Source organism: Rhinolophus sinicus, linkage group LG17 (assembly GCF_036562045.2).
Source record: "Rhinolophus sinicus isolate RSC01 linkage group LG17, ASM3656204v1, whole genome shotgun sequence".
NCBI classification, from domain to species: Eukaryota; Metazoa; Chordata; class Mammalia; order Chiroptera; family Rhinolophidae; genus Rhinolophus; species Rhinolophus sinicus.
Window position 1 is genome coordinate 3,939,397 of NC_133766.1, and position 22,411 is coordinate 3,961,807.

At 44.4% G+C, this 22,411-nt stretch overlaps 2 protein-coding genes across 6 annotated transcripts in view; one reads left to right on the plus strand and one right to left on the minus strand.

Moving 5' to 3' along the window:
• FIRRM (FIGNL1 interacting regulator of recombination and mitosis) overlaps positions 1-22,411 on the plus strand; it is a 236,653-nt gene that overhangs the window by 131,422 nt on the left and 82,820 nt on the right. The gene's annotated exons all lie outside the window — the stretch shown is intronic.
• SELL (selectin L) lies at positions 1,706-21,819 on the minus strand. 2 transcript variants are annotated; one of them, XM_019747435.2, is made up of 10 exons: positions 21,692-21,819; positions 21,460-21,561; positions 20,565-20,634; positions 18,340-18,726; positions 17,298-17,405; positions 13,950-14,138; positions 12,581-12,769; positions 10,911-11,039; positions 7,260-7,278; positions 1,706-2,981 (listed from the first exon to the last, which is right to left on the minus strand). In XM_019747435.2, the coding sequence occupies exons 2-10, from the start codon at positions 21,460-21,462 to the stop codon at positions 2,963-2,965; spliced, it is 1,113 nt and encodes a 370-aa protein (XP_019602994.2). In that variant the 5' UTR covers positions 21,463-21,561; positions 21,692-21,819; the 3' UTR covers positions 1,706-2,962. The 2 variants fall into 2 exon arrangements, with proteins under 2 accessions (XP_019602994.2, XP_074178209.1); XM_074322108.1 differs by lacking the exons at positions 21,460-21,561; positions 21,692-21,819 and adding an exon at positions 19,251-19,334.

Consider the following 22,411-nt stretch of genomic DNA (forward strand, 5'->3'; position numbering starts at 1 on the left):
GCAGGCTCAAATTGCTAGAGTCAAGAGGGAAATTTTAGAACTTTGGAGAAAAGGGGAAATAAAAAGATGAGTTATCTGCTGAGAATGGAAACTTCAAGGAAGAGGACATAGATGTCTGAAGGATAACTTTATTAATTTTCCATGGTATGGTTTGGATATGAAGCCTCTTTCTTGCTTCATCTATTTCTCATTAAATCATTCTGGAGCCAGGTCTGTTTCAGGCATGTGTCAGAGAACAGAACAGTCTTAGGGAGGAGGGGTGAAAGCTAGAGTCACACATGGGAAGTGTGTGACACTCAGGGGACAGATTTTCCTTATCTAAGCTAAGGTCATACAATTAAATATTCATTTCATGAAGCATTTCTGCAGGGAACTAAAATAATATAGCCGAGGCCCACCGAGCTCTGGTGAACAAATCCAGGGGAGTGGGTAATTCTGTGTCCCTTGGCCTGTTGATTTCATGAAGGCTGGTATTCTGAGTTATGGGAGAAAGGGGTTATTTCTCTAATCTGGAGTATAGCTGTGTGAGGAAGACAATGATATCCCCATTTCATAAATGAATCTGAAATTCAGAAAGCTTGCTGACTGCCAATGTCACACAGAGGTAGAGGCAGGATTCCAAGTATACAGGTCTGACTCTCCAATCCGCGCCCTTCCATCCCAGCCCAGCAATGGCGCAGGGAGCAGGGCTGACCTGTGGTGAGAATCTGGGTGCTGGGTTTCTGCTTGACCGCAAGTGAAGGACTCTCTGGTTTCTAACCTTAGAAGAAGGCCTCACTCCTGCTTCTGCCCAAGCCATTGCACCAAGGATCCTACACCAGGAAAGCACAAGAGGCAGGATTTGGGTGGGGGGAAAAAATCTGCACTGAAGGTTCAGTTCACAAAGCAATTTCATACCTGACTCAATCATCACAATAATCCTGTGAGTTAAACATAATGAAAAACACAATGAAAAGGCATATTTCATTCTTATGTTATAGGCAAGAAAACAGGAAAGTAAGTCTCAGGGACATTAAACCTAAGCTCTTTGGCAAAAGTTTTCTTGTGAATCTTCCTTCCTTCCTTCCTTCCTTTCTTTCTTTCTTTCTTTCTTTCTTTCTTTCTTTCTTTCTTTCTTTCTTTCTTTCTTTCTTTCTTTCTTTCTTTCTTTCTCTTTCTTTACGGGATGTCATATGACATAATTCCTAGGATCACATAGTAGCTGTAGGACTTGAACTTGGCACTGTGTTTTAAAATATATACACATCTTACTTCCGGGAAGGAGCCTCCACTTTGGTTGTTTGTATCCTGATGTGTAGGAAATAAGCCGTCGCCATCAGGGTGCCCCATGAGTCTAGGCAGTTGTACATTGGATACTCGGTCGGTGTGTCCTAAGCCACGTGAGTGTCAGCGGCACAGCCCAGACTTACAGTGCGAAACATGGAGACTCTTTGGCAACAGCCCTTGTTGTAATGCAGAATCTGAGATGGCTTGGAGAAAGGAAAATGTAATCATCACAAAAAAGTCGTTCCCGTAGCATGTGCAAATGTGTCTGGAAGTTGTACTGGCCATGGGACACGGACGTATTTCTGACTAGGTTTGCATAGGGCCCTATTGTGTTCTAGGAATTCAGCCCTTGACTTTAGATGAGTGTCTGTTCAGGTCATCACACACCATGGAGAGAGAACGTTTGCTGCAACTTACATCAACAGTGCACGGGATACTGTTCCTCGTTTATTTGAATACACATTTATTGAATGTCAAGTAATGCACGGGACACCAGGGTGTGGCACAATCTCTGCACTCAGGGAGGGTAGAACTTCATTGGGGAGGCAATATACATGACAATTTTTTAAATGACAAACTAGGTAACATTAAAAAAAAAAACCCCGTACTTAAGTTCAAAAACCTTGCAGTAGGAAGCCAGGAAGGGGAGACTGCCCTGAGTCAGACTAGTGACAGACGAGTTGTGAAAGAAGTGGTGAGGGTGGGGAGGCCTGAGATGAATCTTAAAGAATAGATGGAATCTAGACAGATGGACAAGAGAATTGGGGGCAGGGAGGGGGGGGCCTTCCGCTCGAGGGAAGGCACTTCTTTCTCCTTGTCTCTCTGTAGGACATCAAAGAGATGTTGCCTGCAGCTGGCGTTCTGGTGATGCTGTTTCTTTATTAACAATGCAGTGGTTATAAAAGAAACATTGAATTCAAAAAAACTCTGGGTGGACCTAATAAAAAGAGACAACAAACCCCAAATTCAAAAAAAAGAAAGAAAGAAAGCAATGCCGGCTGTCTTTTCTCCTCGCTCCTTCTGTTTGGTGCTCACGAGATGCTGTGTGTGGAAGTCAGCCAACTGACAAGAGGAGTGGACCAAAGGAGGTGGGGAGGCTGGAGGAGGTGAAATAGGACGCCCCCCATTTACAGAAGGTGGGGCTACAGTGCAAATAGGACTTTTCCTGTTTGGAGCAGAGCTCCATTACTTTGCTGGACTTGGAAGGCAGGATGACATCAATTTTATGAACTTCCTGTAAGAATGTACCCTCCCCCCCACACAGTGTACTGGATAGCCAGGAGTTCAAATGTGATCTGCAACACAGCTGCATTTGTGGGCGCATGTGTATCAAATCTTCACTGTGTTTAGAAGTATGTGTCATCAGGTACAGCATTGCATTGAACCTGGAAACAAGAGTCAAGAGAGGGAAATCGGATGCTTTTACATCCCACAGTATGCCTTTTCCCCTGGGGTCTTGTTTATGCACGGAAAAGAGAATGCAACACTGAGCTATGCCAGACATAACTGCGGGCTGGGGGTGGGAGTGGGTGAGGGACGCAACGGGAGCGGAGAAATCTTTTCAGATGCCCGAAAGAGATGCACGTCATCTCAGGGGAGGAGACACCACAGCGTGCATTGCAGAACTTCTCATGGGGAGTTAGAAGGATCCAGTGATGCTTTAGGATCCCGAGAATTTTCTTTCACGGACGATGGTTTAATACGGATCGTTCATGCTGAATGAAAAACAAGAGAACAGAAGTGAAACAAAGGAGCTTAACAATTGCCAAAATTAAAGTGTGGGGAGGAAAGGTGCATATCTACTCAAGGTGAGAAGGAAAGCAACTATCTTCAGTGGGTGAGGTGACATGCAGGGCACACCCTGAGGCAGCGGAATGAGGGACAGAACCCCAGAGCAGCCCTCCTCTCACTGTCAGGTGCCCCCCACCCAGAGGAGGTGTTGAAATGCAGGCTCTGACTCAGAGGGTTTGGGTGGGGCCTGGGGCCACCCATGTCTAATGAGCTCCATGGTGATGCTTTATGGCTGCTCCACAGAGCATACGTGGAGCAATGTCTGCATCACAGGCTTGGTCTTCAGATTTAATGAGCAGGAGTGCCTTTTGAACAGCGGAAAGTCAGGGAAGTAGAAGACAGGTCAAGTGGAAGGAGAAAATCAGAGACAATCAAGATCCACGGAAGCTATGGTAGTGGTTCTCAAGGCCTGATTCTGGAGGGTATGACAAATTTAGTTTCATGAAATAAAAAACACTTTGTGTGTGTGTGTGTGTGTGTGTGTGTGTGTGTGTGTGTGTGTGAAACAGTGGTCTCATTCTTAGAAAGGATGGAGACAACCAAATGCCATGTGTCTTGATAGCACGTTTCACAGGAGAATCAGATTCTGAGACTGTTCTCATGGTGAACTGCCAGAGCAAACCACAGTTCCGCAGCTGCAAACATGCTTGCCAATTCAGAGATAAAAATGTTTCTGAAAACAGAATTTCACATAGACCCTCCTCTGAGGTTGGCATCGTGCCTTCCTGTGTGTGTTGGGTGTAGCTTTTACCCAGGCAGAATTTAGACACTGGAAACCAAATGAGGTGATAAACAGAACCAGTTTGCAGAAGAGTCAAAATAACCCAGCAAGAATTGAAACCACAAATGCCCTCGGAGTTTGTCATTCACCAACCAAAAGCTAATAAGACTGAGCACCAAGGACTATGAACGTCAACTCAAGGGCATTGAAAACATTGATATAATGGTGTTCAGGGCGCGACTGTTCATTTTACTTTTGACTTGTTCTAGAAACCTGCCCTACTTCTTCCACCCCACCCTTTCTCAGTGCCATCACACACTGGTTTCAGTGTGAAAAAAAACAACGACATTACTGGAGGAGGAGGGTATCTGGGACTTCCAACTCTCTCCTGGGAGTCAAGAGTCCTGAGTTCTAGAAGCATGAAGGTTAACAGCATGACCTTTGGATCTAGGCGGGTACAAATCTAAGCTTTGCCATTTATTCAGTGACCTCAGGCTAGCTTTTGCATTTCTCTGTTCCTTTACCTGCAAAATGGGTACTCCCTGCCCACACAGACTTGCGGGCAATATTTAATGATTTCGGGCCTGTAAAACACTCAGAACAGGGTATAGCACGTTCGATAAATTGTATTATTATTGTAACTAACTCTGTCACTAGCTCAGGGCCTTGAGGGAAGTTATTCAATTAGCTCAGTTATCAAGAGTTGGAATGCTGTGTCCACCAAAATCCTTTCCAGACCTAAAATTCTATGATTCTATGAATTAAAGTCACCTTGGTCAATAAATGAGAAATATCCCAAGGCAGCTGGGCAAATAGTTCTTCTTTGGTAGGTCCTTCTAGAACACCTGGTGGAGCATTAAGGACCTGTGTTGATGGTTCCCTTCACCTCCTGGGCACGGCTCCTCAGGAAAACCTTGGGCTCCTGGCACTTGTACCCACTGGCCCCTTAACATGCTTTCGTAGTCCCACTGCCATTCCAGCCACCTCGTCTCCCTCTAGACTGTTTCCCTCCTTCTCTCCACACACCTAAGTCCTATCCATCCTTCAAAACCAACCCAGGTTCTACCCTGGTTCTACGATTTTCTGTGATCATCAAATGTCATCTGTCTTAAAGGAGTCTTTTCTTCAATACAGAATTCAAAGGCATATTCTGCCTTATATTTTTCTGATTTTTCCCCCCTACATTTCTCTCTCAGCTCCCTAACTAGACAATCTCCCTTAGGTCTGGGACAAGGATTTACTCGTCTTGGTCTCAGTCCAACTTAGCCTTGTTCCTACACAGGGGTGTTCAAGAAACAACTGTTGGTGGAGTCATTGTACAAATCAATGAACCATTCAACTTGGTGTGGCAATTAGTTTACTCTAGTAATTAACTGAATGCTAATACTCTTCTTCCTGACAGCATGTCTAACTGTCCCCCAGGACAGCTACAAAGTTGAATTGATCTGCTTCCATCTAGTGGTAATTAAAACACCGGTGGTTCCTGTGGCCAGAAAACAGCTCTGGGTAGAATGTGCCAGAAAAACTTTCACTCAGTGGGTGTGAGCATGAAAGAAGGCTTTACATCTTGTGGATTTCCTGCCCACAGAGATAAGGAGGCCAGCCCGAGAAGGGTCTGGGTCCCCATCTACGCTGTCGAATGGAAAACAGGGCCATGACAGAGACAGAAAGGACCCCCACTGACCCCAGGTCCCCGGCCAGTTATCCCCAACTCTCTCATCTCCTTCTAGCCAAGCTCTTGCAAAGAGATAGCTTGTATGTTCTGCCTCTATTTTCTCACCCCCTCTTTGCATCGTCCCCTGGCGGTGGGACTTCTTTCACAACCTCAACACCGAAGAGAGAGAAGCAAAGGCGGTGTCTTAATGGCACCTTCCACAGGAGAGTCAGATTCTGAGCCTCTTACTGCTTCTGGCAGCATTTGGAAAGACTTCCCTTTCCTCCTTGCCCTGCTCTCCTCCTCGTCCTCCTAACGCGAGTCTCCTTTCCTTAGCTGACTTGTTCAGTACTGATGTCCCACTGGTCCGCGCCCTCTTTCACTCTCACACTGCACACTCGGCCTGGACGGTCACATCTGCTCCTGAGATGGCAGGTACCTCAAGCCCGAAATCCACTTCTCCTGCCCCAAGGCGGAACAAGTGGGCCGTGGGCGCCTAAAGCTCAGCAGGTACAAAACTGAACCCATGAGCTCCATGATGCTTTTGTGTTCCCTGCTCAGTAAACAGCACCGTGTAGTACAGCTGCACGGTGCCATCAGTTCCCTCGTCAGGATGGCAGCAACTTCTTTGATTCTTCTCTCTCCCTCTTAGCTATTAACCATAGTCAATGAATTCTACCTCCTCTTATGTCACGAACGCATCTTCACTGCCATTTCTCTAGACAGGCGCCATCAGCTTTACCCTAATACACGTAACTGCAAATTCCTCCAACACAGTTCTTTGCCTCCAAGCTCATCCACTTCCCATGTTTGGTAGAGAGATCCTAATAGATCAGATGCAAAGGTCCTCAAGATGCAAATTCCAGCATGACACTCACCTGCTTAAATCTCTGTGGTGATCCCCCCAGGACCTCAGGAGAAGTCCATCATTTTCTTTACTATGGCTTCTAGATTATTCTATGATCTGGCCTCTGCTGCCTCATGTCTAACCGCTTTTGCACTCTGGGCACAGCCCACTGAACTAAGAACTTCTCAGTAACCATTTGTGGTTTCTAGGATGCTTGTCTGAATGAGCAACCAACCTCCTCAGGGACCATCTTGCTTCATTTCCAGCACATTAAAAGGAGTTCCGTGTCTAGCTGGGTCCTTCATATGTCACCAAAGCCTCATCTTCATAGTTCTTTCTACTTCTACGCTCCTTCCTAACATTGCAGAGCAAGTCACCAAGCCCCTCATACTGAGAAATGTTTTGTCACCTTCATTTCTGTGAGATGGGCCGTGCATTTTCACACGTCTGCGTCTCTTCTCAGTATGTGTTCCTACAATTGAAGAAATCTGCGGTTCAAGACCAAACTAAAAACTTGCCTCTTTAGGGAAGCTACAGAGGTCAGTGCTTATCAGAGCAGTAGCCATCGAGGGTCTGGGGGCTGGAGCGCTACCTTCTTCTTAAACCCTGGGATTCATCAGTTCCCCAATAAATGTTTGCTGAATTGGATGTCTCCTGGATATTGTACTTAGTATTGTCCTCACATTGAGCCAGGACAAGGAAAAATCAGAAAAAGCTGCCTTTACCTAACTGCCCTTTCCTAATAAGGCATTCATTCATTCATTCATTCATTCAGCTTCACTTCTTCCAAAAAAAAAAAAAACCAACAGCTTTTTAAGGGAGGCTAGTCGATTGATCGCTTTATCTGGAAACTTCATTTGAATGAGACCTCATGTAAATAACCACTCATGAGTTCATGTGTCTGACTCTAACAGGATGTATCTTAAGGAAGGCAGAGAAGACACCAACAGATGTAGAAACTCCTCGCTGATAAAACTTACCTTTTCTGAGACTTTTTGCCTAAAAATAGAAGAAATAGAAAAACAACATCAGCAAAAGAGGACAATGTCAATTTTTTTTAAGAGTAAAACGAGATTCCCCTCCTCAAAACTGTCGTCTGAAGTGTATTCTGCATTTGTTCGGTGGCGCCCATCTGCGTCGCAGGGGTTGAGGTTCCAATTCAAACAGTGGCAAGTACCTGATGGAACAGGCCTTGTTGGTGCAGATGGGCTTGAGTTGCCGACCATCAGACCTACGGGACCCACTCCCGTGTGCATCCCTTCCTGAGCTGCCGTCGCTTTCCACCTGCAGATTCTTCCCTAGGACACTGCACTGCTGATACTGTAAGAACACGTGTCATCCCGTCTCACACCCTCTTCTCTGAGAATCCACAGGAGAAATGTGACTCAGTTCTCAGTGGTAGGAGTTACACACCTTCTCTGAGAAACTGAGGTGTTTTTATCTTACAAACACAGTGACTAGCACAGCTGGTTACACGTCCTTCTTTAACTGGCTGCAAGGAAACTCCAAGCCTGACCCAAGACCTTCTTTTATCAAGGGCATAGGACTTTGTGACACACATTTTTGTGTTCTGACTTCACCCCTGGTTCCAACCTTTTTTTGTACCCTAAATTTTAGCCTTCTTTTTCTTTTTAACTAAATTTAACTTGCTCTGTTGAATGCATTTTTGTAAATGACCTTACTTTTTTTTTTTTGAAAAAAAAAGCAGAGTATAAATAAGTAGATAAATGAACTGGACAGTTGGGCTCCAGGGGAAATAAAAGCAAGAAAAGCTTTTTGAGGAGAAAAAAATCACTGGAGAGCAGTATATTTCAGTGGCTATAAACTGGACCTCTAGAATCATCCAATATGGGTGCAAGTCCTATTTTGCTACCGGTAGTATGTCTTTGAATAACTACTTAGCCCCCCTAAACCACAATTTCTTCATCTTTGAAAGGGCCGTGAAATGATCTCTTCTTCATTGAGTTGATAAAACAAAATGTGTTCAAAGTATTTAATCCAGAGTCTAGAGCTTAGACAGTGTTCAATTACTATTTTAAGCCTTTAAAATATTAGCAATTACTATTTTAAATATTTCTTCCCAAATTCAGCCTGCCCTTGACATGGACCAAATATACTTCAGCAGAGAGAATTAAATCTGAATTAATTTCAGATTCTGTTTATTTATCTTCATATATATTTTTCTTTTAGGACCAATTAAACACATAACAATATGTGAGCAAGAGTCTGTTCCTACTGAGTTTCTTTCTGAAGAAAAGGGAACTCAGAGGGCACATGTTCAGTTTCGTGCCCTGTTCTAACCTGTGAGTTGGTTCAGGTAGAAAAGTCTTCCAACCATGGGAAAAGAAATAGAGCCTCGTTAACCTGAAGACCAGTGGTTTTAGGGGGCACATCTAGATGGCCCCTGCTGATAGGAGACTTGAGATTTGGCTTAAAACATCATTGCCTCATTTTCCTCATTTACCAAACAGGGCCAATGATAACTAATCAGAGAATGATGGTGCCAAGGGAAAAAAAGAGTTTCTAGACAAGCCTGTGCACAGGGGAGCGTGTCTCTGAAGCCCACCCCTCTGCCTGTGTCAGAAGAAACGAGCGAAAGTCTGGACAGCAAGACAAGTGGGGCGGGGCTAGTGTGGGTTCAGAAGGTCCATCTGAGGACAGGACAGGGGGCCAGATTATGGTCATTACATCGGTTGCTGTGCCCTAAATATTCACCTGTCCCTCTTTTCCAGCTTTCTGAACCCCCAAAGCCTATAAAGCCCTCAGAGTCCCTGAGTACTGTACACATCCAGATTTATTGCTTTTGACTTTTATTCTTGTAAATCCATCAGGTCCATTCTGTCAGAAATTTTCTAGGGGTTTAGCCTGAGAACCTACCCCTCATCTGAAAATATGCTTTGTTTCAACTAACTTACAACTAAAAGTTTTGGGAGACAAAGTCACTTGAAAGTCGGAGCTATCAGAAGAGGTTTCACAAATGAAGACAATTTAAACATTACGTTAAAGATACCCTGACTTTGCCCCAAAGTCTGAGTGTTTTGGGGCTTCTCTTCTCTCTGTTGGCATAACTGTAACTAGCCTAACTGCCCGTTATCTGTTTCCTGTTTGCCCCACACTGATTCCCACAGCAGGGGCACACAGTTTTCAAGTTATCAGTTTGAGATCTTGTACAGAAATGACTCCAGGGTAAAAAAATGTAAAAACAACTCCACTGCTTTTCTCACCCCTGCTTACCAAACAGCCTCCGCCAGCTCACCCCTCACCAAATACACAACGCTGCCATTCTGTTCTGTTGATCTACTAACACTTATTAACAGATTTGGGAATTTAGGAATCAATATCCTCCTTGGGCAGGTGACTCAGCGCCAAAGTCCTAGAAGGTTCTTTAGATAACTCCCAGCCCCCTTATCCAGAGGGCCGTGTGTCCTCCACCCCTCCGTTCAGCCACCACCGCCCAAAGCAGGACTGAAAGGACTGAAATTAGGTCTGAAGTCCCTGTGGAAATGAGAATCAGGAGTGGGGGAAAACTCTCATTTTCCCTTTGCTTTAGTGCCATGCTTAGGTACTTAGTTTGGTACTCTAAGCTGATGGGATCCGATCTGAGCAGTTTCTAACCACAGGAACACAGACGTTTGAACTGTCCAGTGCCCCTAGGTTGCAGCTCATGAAGTTCTTGCACATCTGGGGTGCCCCTTTCCACTGTCTTTCTGGGTTGGTTAGAAAATGAATCTAGTTCCCTTATTCTTACATTTGGGATGAAAGAGCAGGTCACAGAAGAAGCCCAGTAGGGACTGGTGGCTAATCCTCCCACAATTGTCAGTGAGGATGGGGGCGGGGGTGCAGAAAGATAGCACAGAGCAGTTGGTAAGCAGCTGTTCGGAGGTCATCGATGATGGCCCCGAACTTGAAGCAGGAATGTATTAAAAGCTGCTGAATGCCCATGACTTTCATGGTTTTGAATGTTCCTGCCTGGTGATTTTGGTTACTGTGGCTGCACACACCCCAGGTCTGCGCAGACTGTGCGCCTGTAACCAGCAGGTGGTCACACTTTAGGCTTTGGACACACTTGGGGGAGGTGACGGCAGTGACGCTGCTGCTCTTCTCGGGTGTCCCATCTGCTCTTCTAGGCAGCAGGCACTGGCGTCTCCAGGCGGCCCTCCTCATTCCCCTCTCCTCTCCCATCCAGCGTGGAGGGGAAGTGGGAGTGTGCCGTGCCTCTGGTGAGCGCTGTGCCCCTGGGGAATAGACACTGGGCAGAAAATGGGGGGATTTCCCCCAGGGATAGTGCAGCCCCATGTCAGGAGCCAGACACGTATGCGGCCCGTGATGTGGTGTCTTGAACACATTCGCGGACATGAGATTCACTTCCTACTGGGATTGTGGCCCTGAAATTGAAGGCTCCTAGGGGACAGACATCATGCCTCCTTTTGCTCAGAATTCAATCACGGCCAACATGTTTTAATGCAAGTACATATTGGGCTGCTTCTCCCATCTCCAGGGACTGATGTCTACAGAACACAGAGCACAGCATCCTGCCTCCATCAAAGCTATCATACTTAATTTCCTGTGGCTGTTTGTATTGTTTTCTCTTTAACGTTGTATTCTTTGCACATGAAGGTGAACTTACATACCTTTTTTCAATCGCCTTGCCAGCCAAATGATAAACGCCAGCCCCGAGAATGCAGTAACCATGACTGCCACTGGAATGAAGAGGGGGTTGTAATCACCTTCCTTGATCATCGAGAAACTCCTGTCCAATTCTGAAAGAGAAATCAGAAGGTGAATGGCGGGAGGCGACGAGCATTATGTCCTTAGTTCCATCTCACAGTATTAGGCTTTTTCCCGCCTTACGTCTCCCAGTCATAGCCCATTTGATGCCATCTGACAGTTGAGGAAACTGGCAGGGGGAGACCAGGGATGAGTCTGAGGCAAAGTACTGGGCCAGCTTTCCTAGCCCAAAGCCTGTGCAATCTCAATCCCAAGGTTTGTGATTAGTGGAATTCCTGGGAGATGGACCGAAAAGCATTGGCAAGAAGCACCATCATTGTATTTAGCTCTGTGGCTTTGGGACTCTAAAAACTGAGGAGAGCTAAAAAGTCTGATGTGACCTCAGGAAAAGGAAAGCCCGTGATCTGAACCAGGTAACTTACCAGTCAAAGGAAACCAGCGGTGCTTTTACTTTGAAGCATCTGTGCAAACATATGCGCTTGATGTTTACATGCCAAGAACCTACCCTAATCTGTCTTTCAAATGATGTAGTCCTACCACTCCCTCCACTTCCTTCACAAATAAGTAAAAGGATATATCTGTATATCCTCTTGTAAGTGTGCGCTAAGTTCATTTGGAAGCCTTACTGAAAAAATACCGATAACAAAAGAAATCCATCTCGTCATGTCACTAATTAAAGACCTTCCTTTTGCATATTGGCACCCGGTGTGACTGTGTCTCTTGTTCCTCACATTGCTTGGACGAGCCCTTTCAAAGTGCTTCTGTCCCCGTGCCCTAATATATAATGGAAAGGAGGCTCAAGTTCCCAGAGGATCCAAGGAGAGGGCACCTATTGGCTGCCTGACGATGAGGAAATGCACACTAGTCCAGCCATAAAAGGAAAGGTCCCACAGGCCTGATACATAGTCCTCCGCGAAAGACCCCATACTTCGTCCTGGTCCCCTACCCCACTTCCTGGCCCTGGCCACACAGAGACCAACTTCTCCAATCACTTCCATGAACCCTACCATTTAAAGACTTTTGTCATTGGTGCAGATGGTCTCAGGGGCAGATGGCTTACTATTCTTTCACATGCTAATTTAACGTGCATTTGTGTAGCATCTATTGCCAGGTACCATGTCAAGTGGATGATACGGAGAGATGGGGGAGACACAGTCATTCTTATGTACAGACAGATTTGGGAGGCACTGGCTTAGTGCTCATTGAGAAGTGGCCACTGCTTGGGGAGTTAGGTGGTCATTGGTGACCTTTGTAGCAACATTTGAATGGACGAACAGAGAAGTGCGATTGTACTGGAATAGAAGAATGGATAACAGATCAGTCGATAGAGACAGTGGGCTTAGATGTTAATTAAGGACTAAGATAGGAGAAGTTGCAAATTGGCTGAAAAAAGAAATGGCTGTCATTGAAGGAAGAGGCAAGACTAGCCAAGGATTTTATGTTAAATTAATGCATAGACATTTATTTTGAAGCCACATACATTTAGCAAAATAAAATGTAAAGGCTCAATATATCCTTCCCCACAACCTGTTCCATCTTTAAAGTCTTCACCATGTTGGGGCAACTCACTCACTTTGACATATTGGACTAGGGCTCGTCCAGATTCCATTTGATCCACAGATCGTTTCCGGCTCCCCAATCAACTGAGTGCCTTCTGAGCAGTTGAAGGTGCACGTGGAGGTAAAGCTGAATTTGGCCAGGGGGTGACTGCAGGTCATGGTCCCCAAATTGGGTGCTGTTAGGAGCTTACACGTTGAAATCACTTCAATGAAAGAGGAAAAATCAGTATTGCTGAGGAGGGTTCCTCCCTGGACCAAAGGTTTTTAGCCAAAGTTGCCTGACTCAACTGTGGAACCATCCGCAGAAATCTAGACATTTCTAATCGAGAAATTGCCTCTGGTAATGTTTCCAGACTTAATTTTTTTTGGAGAAGGATGCAGAGTGGTGAGTCAGGGTTGAACCCAGGAGAGCACTGAAAGCCTTTGGGGGTGGGAGGTGGGGAGAAGAAAGGGGTTGGGTCCTCCAAGGGGCTCCCTCAGCCCTGGTCACTCTCCAACTCTGCTAGAAGTACCTGACTACATGGCCTTTGCTTCAAGAGCTCTTATGGAATATTCTCCATAGTAACTTTAGGGCATTTCCACCCTTTCACCTGTCCTCAAGTCCACCCAAGTAATTGGCAAAAACATCCCAATTCACTGGGGCATCAACTTTTGTAAAATTCAGCAGGTTGGTCGGTTTAGTGCTATAATGTCAATAAATGATTTTGACAGTTCTGCGAATTAAACCACGTAGGGAGTCAGAAGCACAAATGTAGAAAATGTAACGAAAACGTCACAAGTTCAGACACCACCAGTCATCTCCTGTCTGGGGATAATCTCCTTGACAGTTAAAAAGTCCCCCATATTTCAAATGTAAAAAAGATCAAGAAATTGTGTTTTTTTGTTCTTCACAACAGTTGTGATTCTCCTGAGAGTTCATGGAGGAGAAAAAGTAAAAGATGATTCCACGAATAAGCAAATAAAACCAAAAAAAGACCTGTACCCTCTGAGAAGGAAATTGGTTGGTGTTAAGTACGACACCACATAAAATAGGTGTGATTGACAGGAGAGAACAACCAAAATTTAACTGAGGTTCAAGCAACAGTGATTATTTATACCCTGGCAATGAGAAGGGGGGGAAAATCAGTGTAACCACACTGACGGCTGAAGATTTCGTGCAAACTGTGAGGTGGCTTCAGAGGTATTTGGCTGTTATTTTTTGTTTGTGGTTTTTCTTTTTAATTTTAGTAACGATAACCCCTCTGAAAAACATCACAGTATAATCTATGATTAAATTATGCTCCAGAAGAGGATACAGACTTCTTAGCTAGACACTACTGCATTTTCTCACTTTGTACACCCAGGACTGCCCTGACAAAGCCTCTAGCTGGAACAATTATTCACCTTGACAGGTTGGTTTTAGAGATGACCACATTCCAAATGCTCCACAGGTGGTGGTTTGTTCACCCCCAATTATGTCTGTTCCCTCAGAGCAATTGAAGGTGCACTGTGAGCTGTAGCTGAAGTTTCCCAAAGGGTGAATACAGGCCATGGTACCCAGCTCAGGGGCCTGCAAAGGCTCACACTCAAACACTGCAATAAGAAAAGAAACAGCATCGGGTCACGTTAAGAGGACCTGGTGACTGGGTTTGAATCCTAGCTCTGCCACTTGACAACCAAGTGCCTTTAAGCAAGGTGACTTAACCCCTCCAGGTTCAGTTTCTTCATCCATAAAAGAGGAATAGGATAATTGTATTAACTTCCTAGAGTTGTGTGGGAATGAAGTGATTTTCATACAAGGCAAGGACTTAGAATAGAGCCTGGCTCATAAGCAGTCTTAATCAAACGTTAGCTAGTTGTGTTATCTTTGGCATTGTCTGGGTAGAGAATGTTTACACCTTGATAGGTGTAAGTGGGAATGACCAGCACCGTTTGGAAACTATGGCCAAATAGGAGCCCCTGAGTATATTAGAGTGTTGGGAGTAGGAGGTTTGGAGAAAGAGTAGGTGTCCATAATTAGTCTTCTTTACAAGAGGAGAAAATGAAAGCTTTAGGAAGCATCTCAGCCTCGATTCTGTCTTCACCCTCTCTAGCTCAGTTCCACAACTTTAGTTCTTCTGACTTTGACAGCCCTCTCCAGAAACTCTATCTCCCTGCTCTGATTGGTGGTGTAGTGGATCAGATTAAGTTTGAGCATCAGTCTTTGCCTTTTAGGCCCTGCCATGCCATTTGGGCAAATAGTGCAACTCTCAGGTCTTATTTCTTATCAAATTTGAGCCATTGTTGTGGTCTTGGTCTTAAGATTTCAATAAAGAATGGATCCAAGGAATTAGAAGAATTTTTATATTTGCCATAGACAGTCCCAGTCCAAATTCAGGTAAATTGCATTGTCCAATTCAACCCATGCCCACAGGGAAGTGCCTAATATATTTCAGGCATAGTCTCAATCTCACAGATACAATGATAAATAAGATACTCACAGATCTCAAGTGGCTATCAGTCTACCAGGGGAGACAGACAAGTAAACAGCTGACTTCATCTAATGTGGGATAAGTAAGAAATAGGCGTGGAGTCATTGGAACAAAAAGTAGGGACCCTTAGCCTGTCTTGGGGTCCACAGAAAGCTTTCCAAAAGAAACGGTCCCTGAACTATGTCTTAACGATAAACAGGTGTGTTAGCCATGTGCACAGAGAGAAAACCATAAGCAAGTTGCTGAGATACAAAGCACATTTGGTCAGCGTGGAGAACTACAAGCATGTTGATGATACTAAAAGGAAAGAGGAGGCAGGGGAATGATGGGAGCTGAGATTAGGGAGAAAGACAGGAGCTGAGATGAAATGCTTTTCTCTTTTTTCATTGATGTGATGAGTATCTAGTAGGTATCAGCATTACGCTAGGCCTTGAGGGGTTCAGATTTCTCCTGTAGGACAAACGATAGGTAGAAATTAAAGGGTGGATGGTCACATATATATGATGTTTGTTTGATTGTTTTCAGGTGACCAGCCTGCCTCTAGTTTGAATAATGTATGAGGGGAGCTAATTTCAAGCTGTGGAAGTCAGCTAAGAAATGACGGCAATATTCTCGGGAGCAGTTAATGAGGGCAACGGTAGTAGAGTTGACAAGTAGACAGATTGAAGAAACGGTAAGTTATAAAAATGAGTAGTGTGTTGCTTTGCATCAGTGTAGGAGAGGCTTCATGGCAGAGCCCCATATAAGTGGTGGTACCACATACAGAGATAAGGAATATGAAAAGGAGAGTTGTCTGGGGACAACAATGTTACAGTCATGTGGGCACACCAAAGGATATGCTTTGCATATTTGGAGTTCAGGGCTGGAAACAGATTTGTCAGTCCAAAGCTTACATAGATGGGTGAGTTCACGACAGTTGGCAGGTTTGACCAAAGGGGGTGCAGAGAGTCAAAAGAACAATGGACAGAAGATAAATAAGAAATAACAGTAGTGTATGCGCTTGGATTGGAGGCTATGGAAAAAATCCAAAGGCAAATGATCCCAGGTAGAAAGAAAACCAGGAAAGAGTGATAGCCAAGACAAAGAAGATAAAAATGGTCAAAAAGGAGTGAAATGGGCATGCCCGTGATATAAGAATTCAAAAATAAAGTTTAGGATTGGAGTGAGGGTAAAGTATTGTGTACAAGTCATGGCTCAGGAACCAAGTGAAGTGAGTGAGATCTGTTCCAGTGGGTTGACATTTACATTTATTTTGGCTTTAATTCTTTATTCTTTACAAACGTTGCTTTTTTTTCCCCTCCTCATAATTTTCTATTTTACGCACCAGATACTTCAAACATAGTTTTGAAATTCAACCAGTATCAGTCAAAGGATTTGAGTTTCAGTAGTGAGTTGACTGGGTAAAAGCCTCCTTGTCTTTGAATTTTTATATTCTTTTCTTTTCTGTTTCCACCACCATGACCCTGAGTGATTTCAATAGACTTCTAATGATTCTCGCCATCTTCTCTCTTTTTGCTATCCTGTCCATCGTATGCACTGCTTCTAGAATGATTGCGCTAGATGCAAGTCCTAAGATGTTAAGTGTCCCCCCATTGTTAAGTAAAGGTCAGATTATTTCATTGGGCCATTTCCAGTCTCCACAAACTTATTTCAGCTTATCTTGCTTTCCATCAAACTAAGTTATGAGCCTATACACTTCCACGAGTTAATTGTAAATCTGTAGTAGACTTTAGGGCAGAATCTATAATAGACTTGCCTTTATATCCCCTACAATACCCAGCCCCGAGACAGGGGTTGGATTTCTTATTATAGATGTCTGATCTATATGCACTGTGTATCATTATGTGAACATTTCTTTTGGGCCTCGCCCTGGTAGGACTTGGAGGATGACATAAGCAAGCTAGATTACCTTCTGGGTAACTCGTCTCCTACCAGTATGTGTCTTAGTTTTCCTCACACTTTAGGGAGCTAAGAAACCCAACAAGTGCACTAGATTGGGAGTTGCACAGGCACGGGAATCTACCATGGCTGATTCATCATCTGAACGCTCTCAGCTGTATTCTGCATGGCCTCAGAAGGACGTATTGAGAAGTGAATTGAAACTTCGTGCTGGCTTATGAAATCTTTACGGAAAGGTAATGTTGTGCAAGCAGAGCTTTCTGATCAAAACTTCTCGTTTCTCAGAATGGCTGGTATCATTGTGTCCCGATGACCTTCCATAATCTGCAAATAACCCCTCTGATTTTACACAGGAAGAAACAAAGAGAGGAAAGGGGCTTACCGAACTGACACTGGGGCCCATAGTACCCCACATCGCAGTTACAGGTGTAATTATTGATGGTTTCCACACATTCTCCGTGGCCACTGCATGACAAGGGCTGACAAGACGCTTTAAGGGGATCAGAAATCAATTATTTTAATGTGATTACTTTTTAGGATTCATAGTCATTTCTTTAGATACAGGTCATTCTTTTGGCCGAGGCTATTTTAATAAACAGGAAAGCTTTGTACATTCATAGCATTTCTGCATACAAACCATATGCTAACATTTTATTTACATAATATACTGGCCATCTAGCCATAGACATTTGTTTTTATAATGAATTTACCAGTGCTAATACTCTATAGTATTTTGGGGAAACTTGGTGACCTACACTGAAACTCTTGCAATGACTTTGTTTTTAATGTCATTGGGCCTGGCCCCAATCATTTTCTGCAGTATGCTTCACACTCTCTTTCTTTATAGAAACAACGCTAGAAAGATTAAAAAGTCCAAATTTGCTAAATGAATAGGGGGGCCGATTTACAAGAGACCAAACTACTAGATTTCACTGCTAAAAATCCCGACTGTTTTGCCGCTGTTGTCAGAGACTTGACAGCCATTTTCATACAGCCCAGGTAATGAGACACTGCGATTTTCCATCATATAGAGTGATATGATTAGGCCAAGAAGGAAACGCGACACCCAGCCCTCTACTTTCCAATGAGGACATGGGGGTGACGCGAGCCTGAGCTCTTGGCGGGTCCCCTCCCTCTGCTCCCCTTTGCCTGCCTTATTATCAGGGACACTGACTGCCTACTTCTTCTCCTTACTTCCCACGTACACTTAGCATCTTGGTATCAACTGATTCATGGGGTATAGGTTTGAGGTGTTGGGACCAGCCTCACACAGCAAAAAGGCTCCCTAGTGACACGACGGAAGCTTACTTGGCGGATCGCACTTCTTTAGAATGTGCTACAACCGCTCTCCTCCCCCAGCGTCCCCCTGGGCTTGGCCCACGCTGGCCCTTCCCGAGCTGCCGGGCCTTCTGGTGCCACCCTACCTGTGTAACAGAGGGCGGCCTTCTGTTTGTGGCAGGCGTCGTCATTCCACTTCCCTGAGTCTCTGGCCCTCTTGATGTAGATCTCCACGCAGTCCTCTTTGGTCTTCTTGTTGTTGGGCTCCCCGTCTCCCCAGTTCTCCGCCTCTTCAGTGAGAGACTTGTTGGTTCCCACCCAGGTCCATATCCCTCCTACCTTCCGGATTCCTATCCAGTAGTAAGTGCGGCTGAAGGGAAGCGTCCTGTTCAGATACTCAATTTCCCCCTTGTTTTGTATGGCCACTAAATCGGTGTACTTTTCTTGGCAGAACTTCCTAGCGTTTGCCCAGTTCATGACTTTTTGAGAGTAATGATAAGTCCAGCCGTTGCTTCCATGATACGCAGAGAAATCTGAAAGACATCAGTGCGAATGATGCAGACTCACTGTTAGAGCTGGGAAAAAAAAAAAAAGCCTGGGAGCAGTCTAGGCTAAGTGTGCTGCTTAGGGATGAGGAAACCGCCACCTCAAGGATGTAGGTCACCTCCTTGGGGATCACAGGACTAGTCACTTGCAGGTTTGAAGTCAAAGTTAGATCTTCTAGTCCTAATCACTGTTCGCCAGAATAAGGAACACTTTTGCGCATCGCTCTGTTTCAGACAAATTTGGTGGCTTTATTTTCATGAAAGAATTCTTTCAAGTGAAATGTAACCAACGTATTTTAGAAATTCATATTTCTGTATCTTACTGGTTGTCAATCATGTAAAGTGAATTTAAGTATAATATCGTATATCTCTAAGATGTACTGTCTACTTTTTATCTCAGGATACTTCCCTGAAGGTCAACATTTAAGTTTCTGAGAGAAAAGTAAAGTAAGGACAGGAATAATGACATATTGTTAAATAATCGCTTTCATATAAAAAAGATAGTATTTTACCATAGAAAGAACTGCTTCTGGGAAAGCCTCAGTACACAGCCCAATCCTTAGATATCTAACTGCATAATAAAAAAAAAGAATAACCTGCAAAACCAAATAATGTAGTATTATGAACTTTATTTAGATCGCAATCTATACACAAAGATACTCAATTGATGGTATTTAATCATCACACTGGCGCTTCAAATATGAGGGCTTTGAAGAAACCAAAACAAGCACGTAATTACACAGTGACCCCATAATAATACATGCCATTCTAAGCATAATATGATCTATGTGAAACACTATCATACCGTAAGGTAAACATTTTCACAGCCATCACCAATTACTGAGTTTTCATTGTGTAGGGCAAATACTATGGAGAACTACGAAAGAAAACCCATCTGATGTTTACAATCTCCTAAGGATTCTGAACAAGCATGAACAGATGCAAAGAAAGTATATAATTAATCTTGATCAAATTAAACACATCCAAAATGAACAAAGAGCTGTGAAACAGATATGACTCATGAGTAAAGAATGCCAGAATATAAACACTTGGAGAAGAGCATTGAAGGAGCAGGCCAGCTAGAATGTTCTAAGAGAGAGGAAACTGATTTGCTCATTGCTGTATCCTCAGTGCCTAGAACTATGTTTGGCATCTTGCAGGGACTCCGAAAACACTTGTTGAGTGAAAAGAGCACAAGGGTCCCAGGTGGCGTGAAGCAGCCACGGTGTAAGGAATGTATGAGGGGCTGAGGAAAGCACGTTAACATGGCCAGAGCTGAAATGCCAAGCTAGCCAGAAAGAACACCCTAGCTTACTTAGGAAATGGGAAAGAAAGTTCAAAGCAGTTGCTGAATAGTCCTCATGAATCAGACATAAAACTTGTCACACCGATGGGAGAAGGCTCAAAACGCATGAAAAGGGCCTGCCCTGGCAGAGCTCCCAGCTGAACCAAAGCCACGCCACTGATGCTTTGCACTACTCAACACTACGTGAGTGCTGGGAAGCTCATTGTGCTAAGTATTTGGTGTAGGTTGTCAGTTCCCTTTTCAGAATTTCCCAATTGACCTTATCCCTTCAGAACTAAAATCTTTGTGGGTTTATCAGCATTTGGATCCTGCCGCAAAGGGTGTGGCAGGCATTAGAGGTTTCGGGGGGGAAGTACTAAAGGTGAGAGGAAGAAAGGAGTTCTTCAGAGAGAGGCTAGAATTAACGGCTACCTACCTAATAATTTCCCCTGCGACTATGTATACCTAGTGGATACTCAGGAAAAAGAAACAAGTGAAAAGAAAAAAGAAAGCTTAGTAATCGATAAATGGCAGAACGTACCACAACAGAGCACTGTCCATACCCACAGCCTGAAGACCCTCTGAGCACTCTGGTATTTCCATGAAAGTATCTGCAAATAAAATGCAAAATTATACTTGGATCTCTACCCTTCAATCACACATTTACAGCACCCTGAGGAGACGCCTACCACTTTCTTAAAGTTCAAAACAAAACATATGCTTACTAACCCTGGCCAAGGTAATAGATTTCCCAGACATGGATGACAGAGTAACATTAAATTTGCCTCAAAACTGACAAGTTTTCTTTTTCATGTCTTAGCCTCAAGTTGCTGATCATTACGGCTCTGAGTTTTTTCTCCGTTTCGGTCATTTTTTGTACCAACTTTTCTGCTGAGCTGTTAGAGCAAATGATTTGATGCTTACTTAGTATATATTATTTTAAAGTGTGTATTGTGGCTTAATAAATGACTGATGTCTAGATTTAGTGGTAAAATCTCACCCTTCATTACGAGGGGGTCAATGCTTCAAATACCTGAAAGAATTAGGTAGCCAAACAGACACCAGTAAAGAAAAGCAGTTCATTTTCTTTTCAACTAAAAAGAAATACATTTTGAGCAACTCAGATGACCAGACCACAGGTTTTCTGCACCTTAAACCCCTATTATCTGAAGTGTATCACTTCTCAGGTAGCTGCAGTGTTTTGTTGCAAAGGTGCTAAGTTCACCAAGATAGTCCTTCAAGACTCTCACCAGACACAGGCCAAGAAGTCAGCACATCTGAAAGGACAGATTCCAGGAGCACTGAGCAATTACTGCTCTTGGCTTCTTTAAAGCCGCAAATGAAATGTGTTGCTTCTTGTCCCTGGCCCCTGCCCCTGCAGTCCCAAGATGAGGTTCTAGCGGAACATCTGAAAATCGTTTAGGCTGAAAGCTCACCATGGTTTTGCTTGTCCTTCTCTAGTTCTTCTGGAGCTTCAGCTCTCAACTCGGCGCCAGGGGTCTCCCTCCAGGTCCTGGCCCAAGGCTGGGTGTGCTGTGCTGCAGGGAGACTGTGTTCAGTGTCACCCAAAAGGCTGGCTGTGTCTCGTTTCTCTAACCCACTCTCACATCCTCCTCCTCGCCTTCCCCCTCCCACTTGCCCCACCTCTTCTTGCTCCTCTTTCCTTACCTCTGTCTTAGTCTGACCTCTGTCACCTCCCCTGAGAAACAGAGCTGCTCAGCACGGTATTGTCGTTATTCTCCCATTCCTCCTTCTTCCTTCACTCTTTCCTTCCTTCTTCCATTCTCCAATCCTTCCTTCCTTCCTTCCTTCCTTCCTTCCTTCCTTCCTTCCTTCCTTCCTTCCTTCCTTCTTTCCTTCCTTCCCTCCCTCCCTCCCCCCTTTCCTCCCTCTTTTTCCCTCTCTACATATCTCTGTCTCTCTTTTTTATAAACACTTGGCTAACTCTTGGCTCTCCCTGATAGAGGGGCCCCGATAGCTGCACACACCACACAATCAGTACAGTACTTGGGACACTTTTATGTTGCCTGTTCAACTTCAGTAGAGCTAACCAACAGACGCCATTCCTGTCGGTCCCTTCTCCTTCCTCTTTCCTCGCTCACCCCCTAGTGGACGTCCGTGCGAATGGCACCTCCTAACCTCCAGCCAGGCGAGAACAAGCAGATCTGGCTTTTCTCCCTCTAGGGGTTTGAGGGCTTACAAACACCGTTGCCTTCCTCAGGTGTAAAACGGGAAGGAGACAGACTGCCTAGGAAATTAGGACCTGTATGATGGAGGGCCCTGGTCAGGAAGAGCCGCTGACCATCAGATTGGCATTTTGCAAAAGATACTAACAACAGTAGCTATGGAATAAACGCTCCCTACTTATTATCTTATTTAATCAAAGAT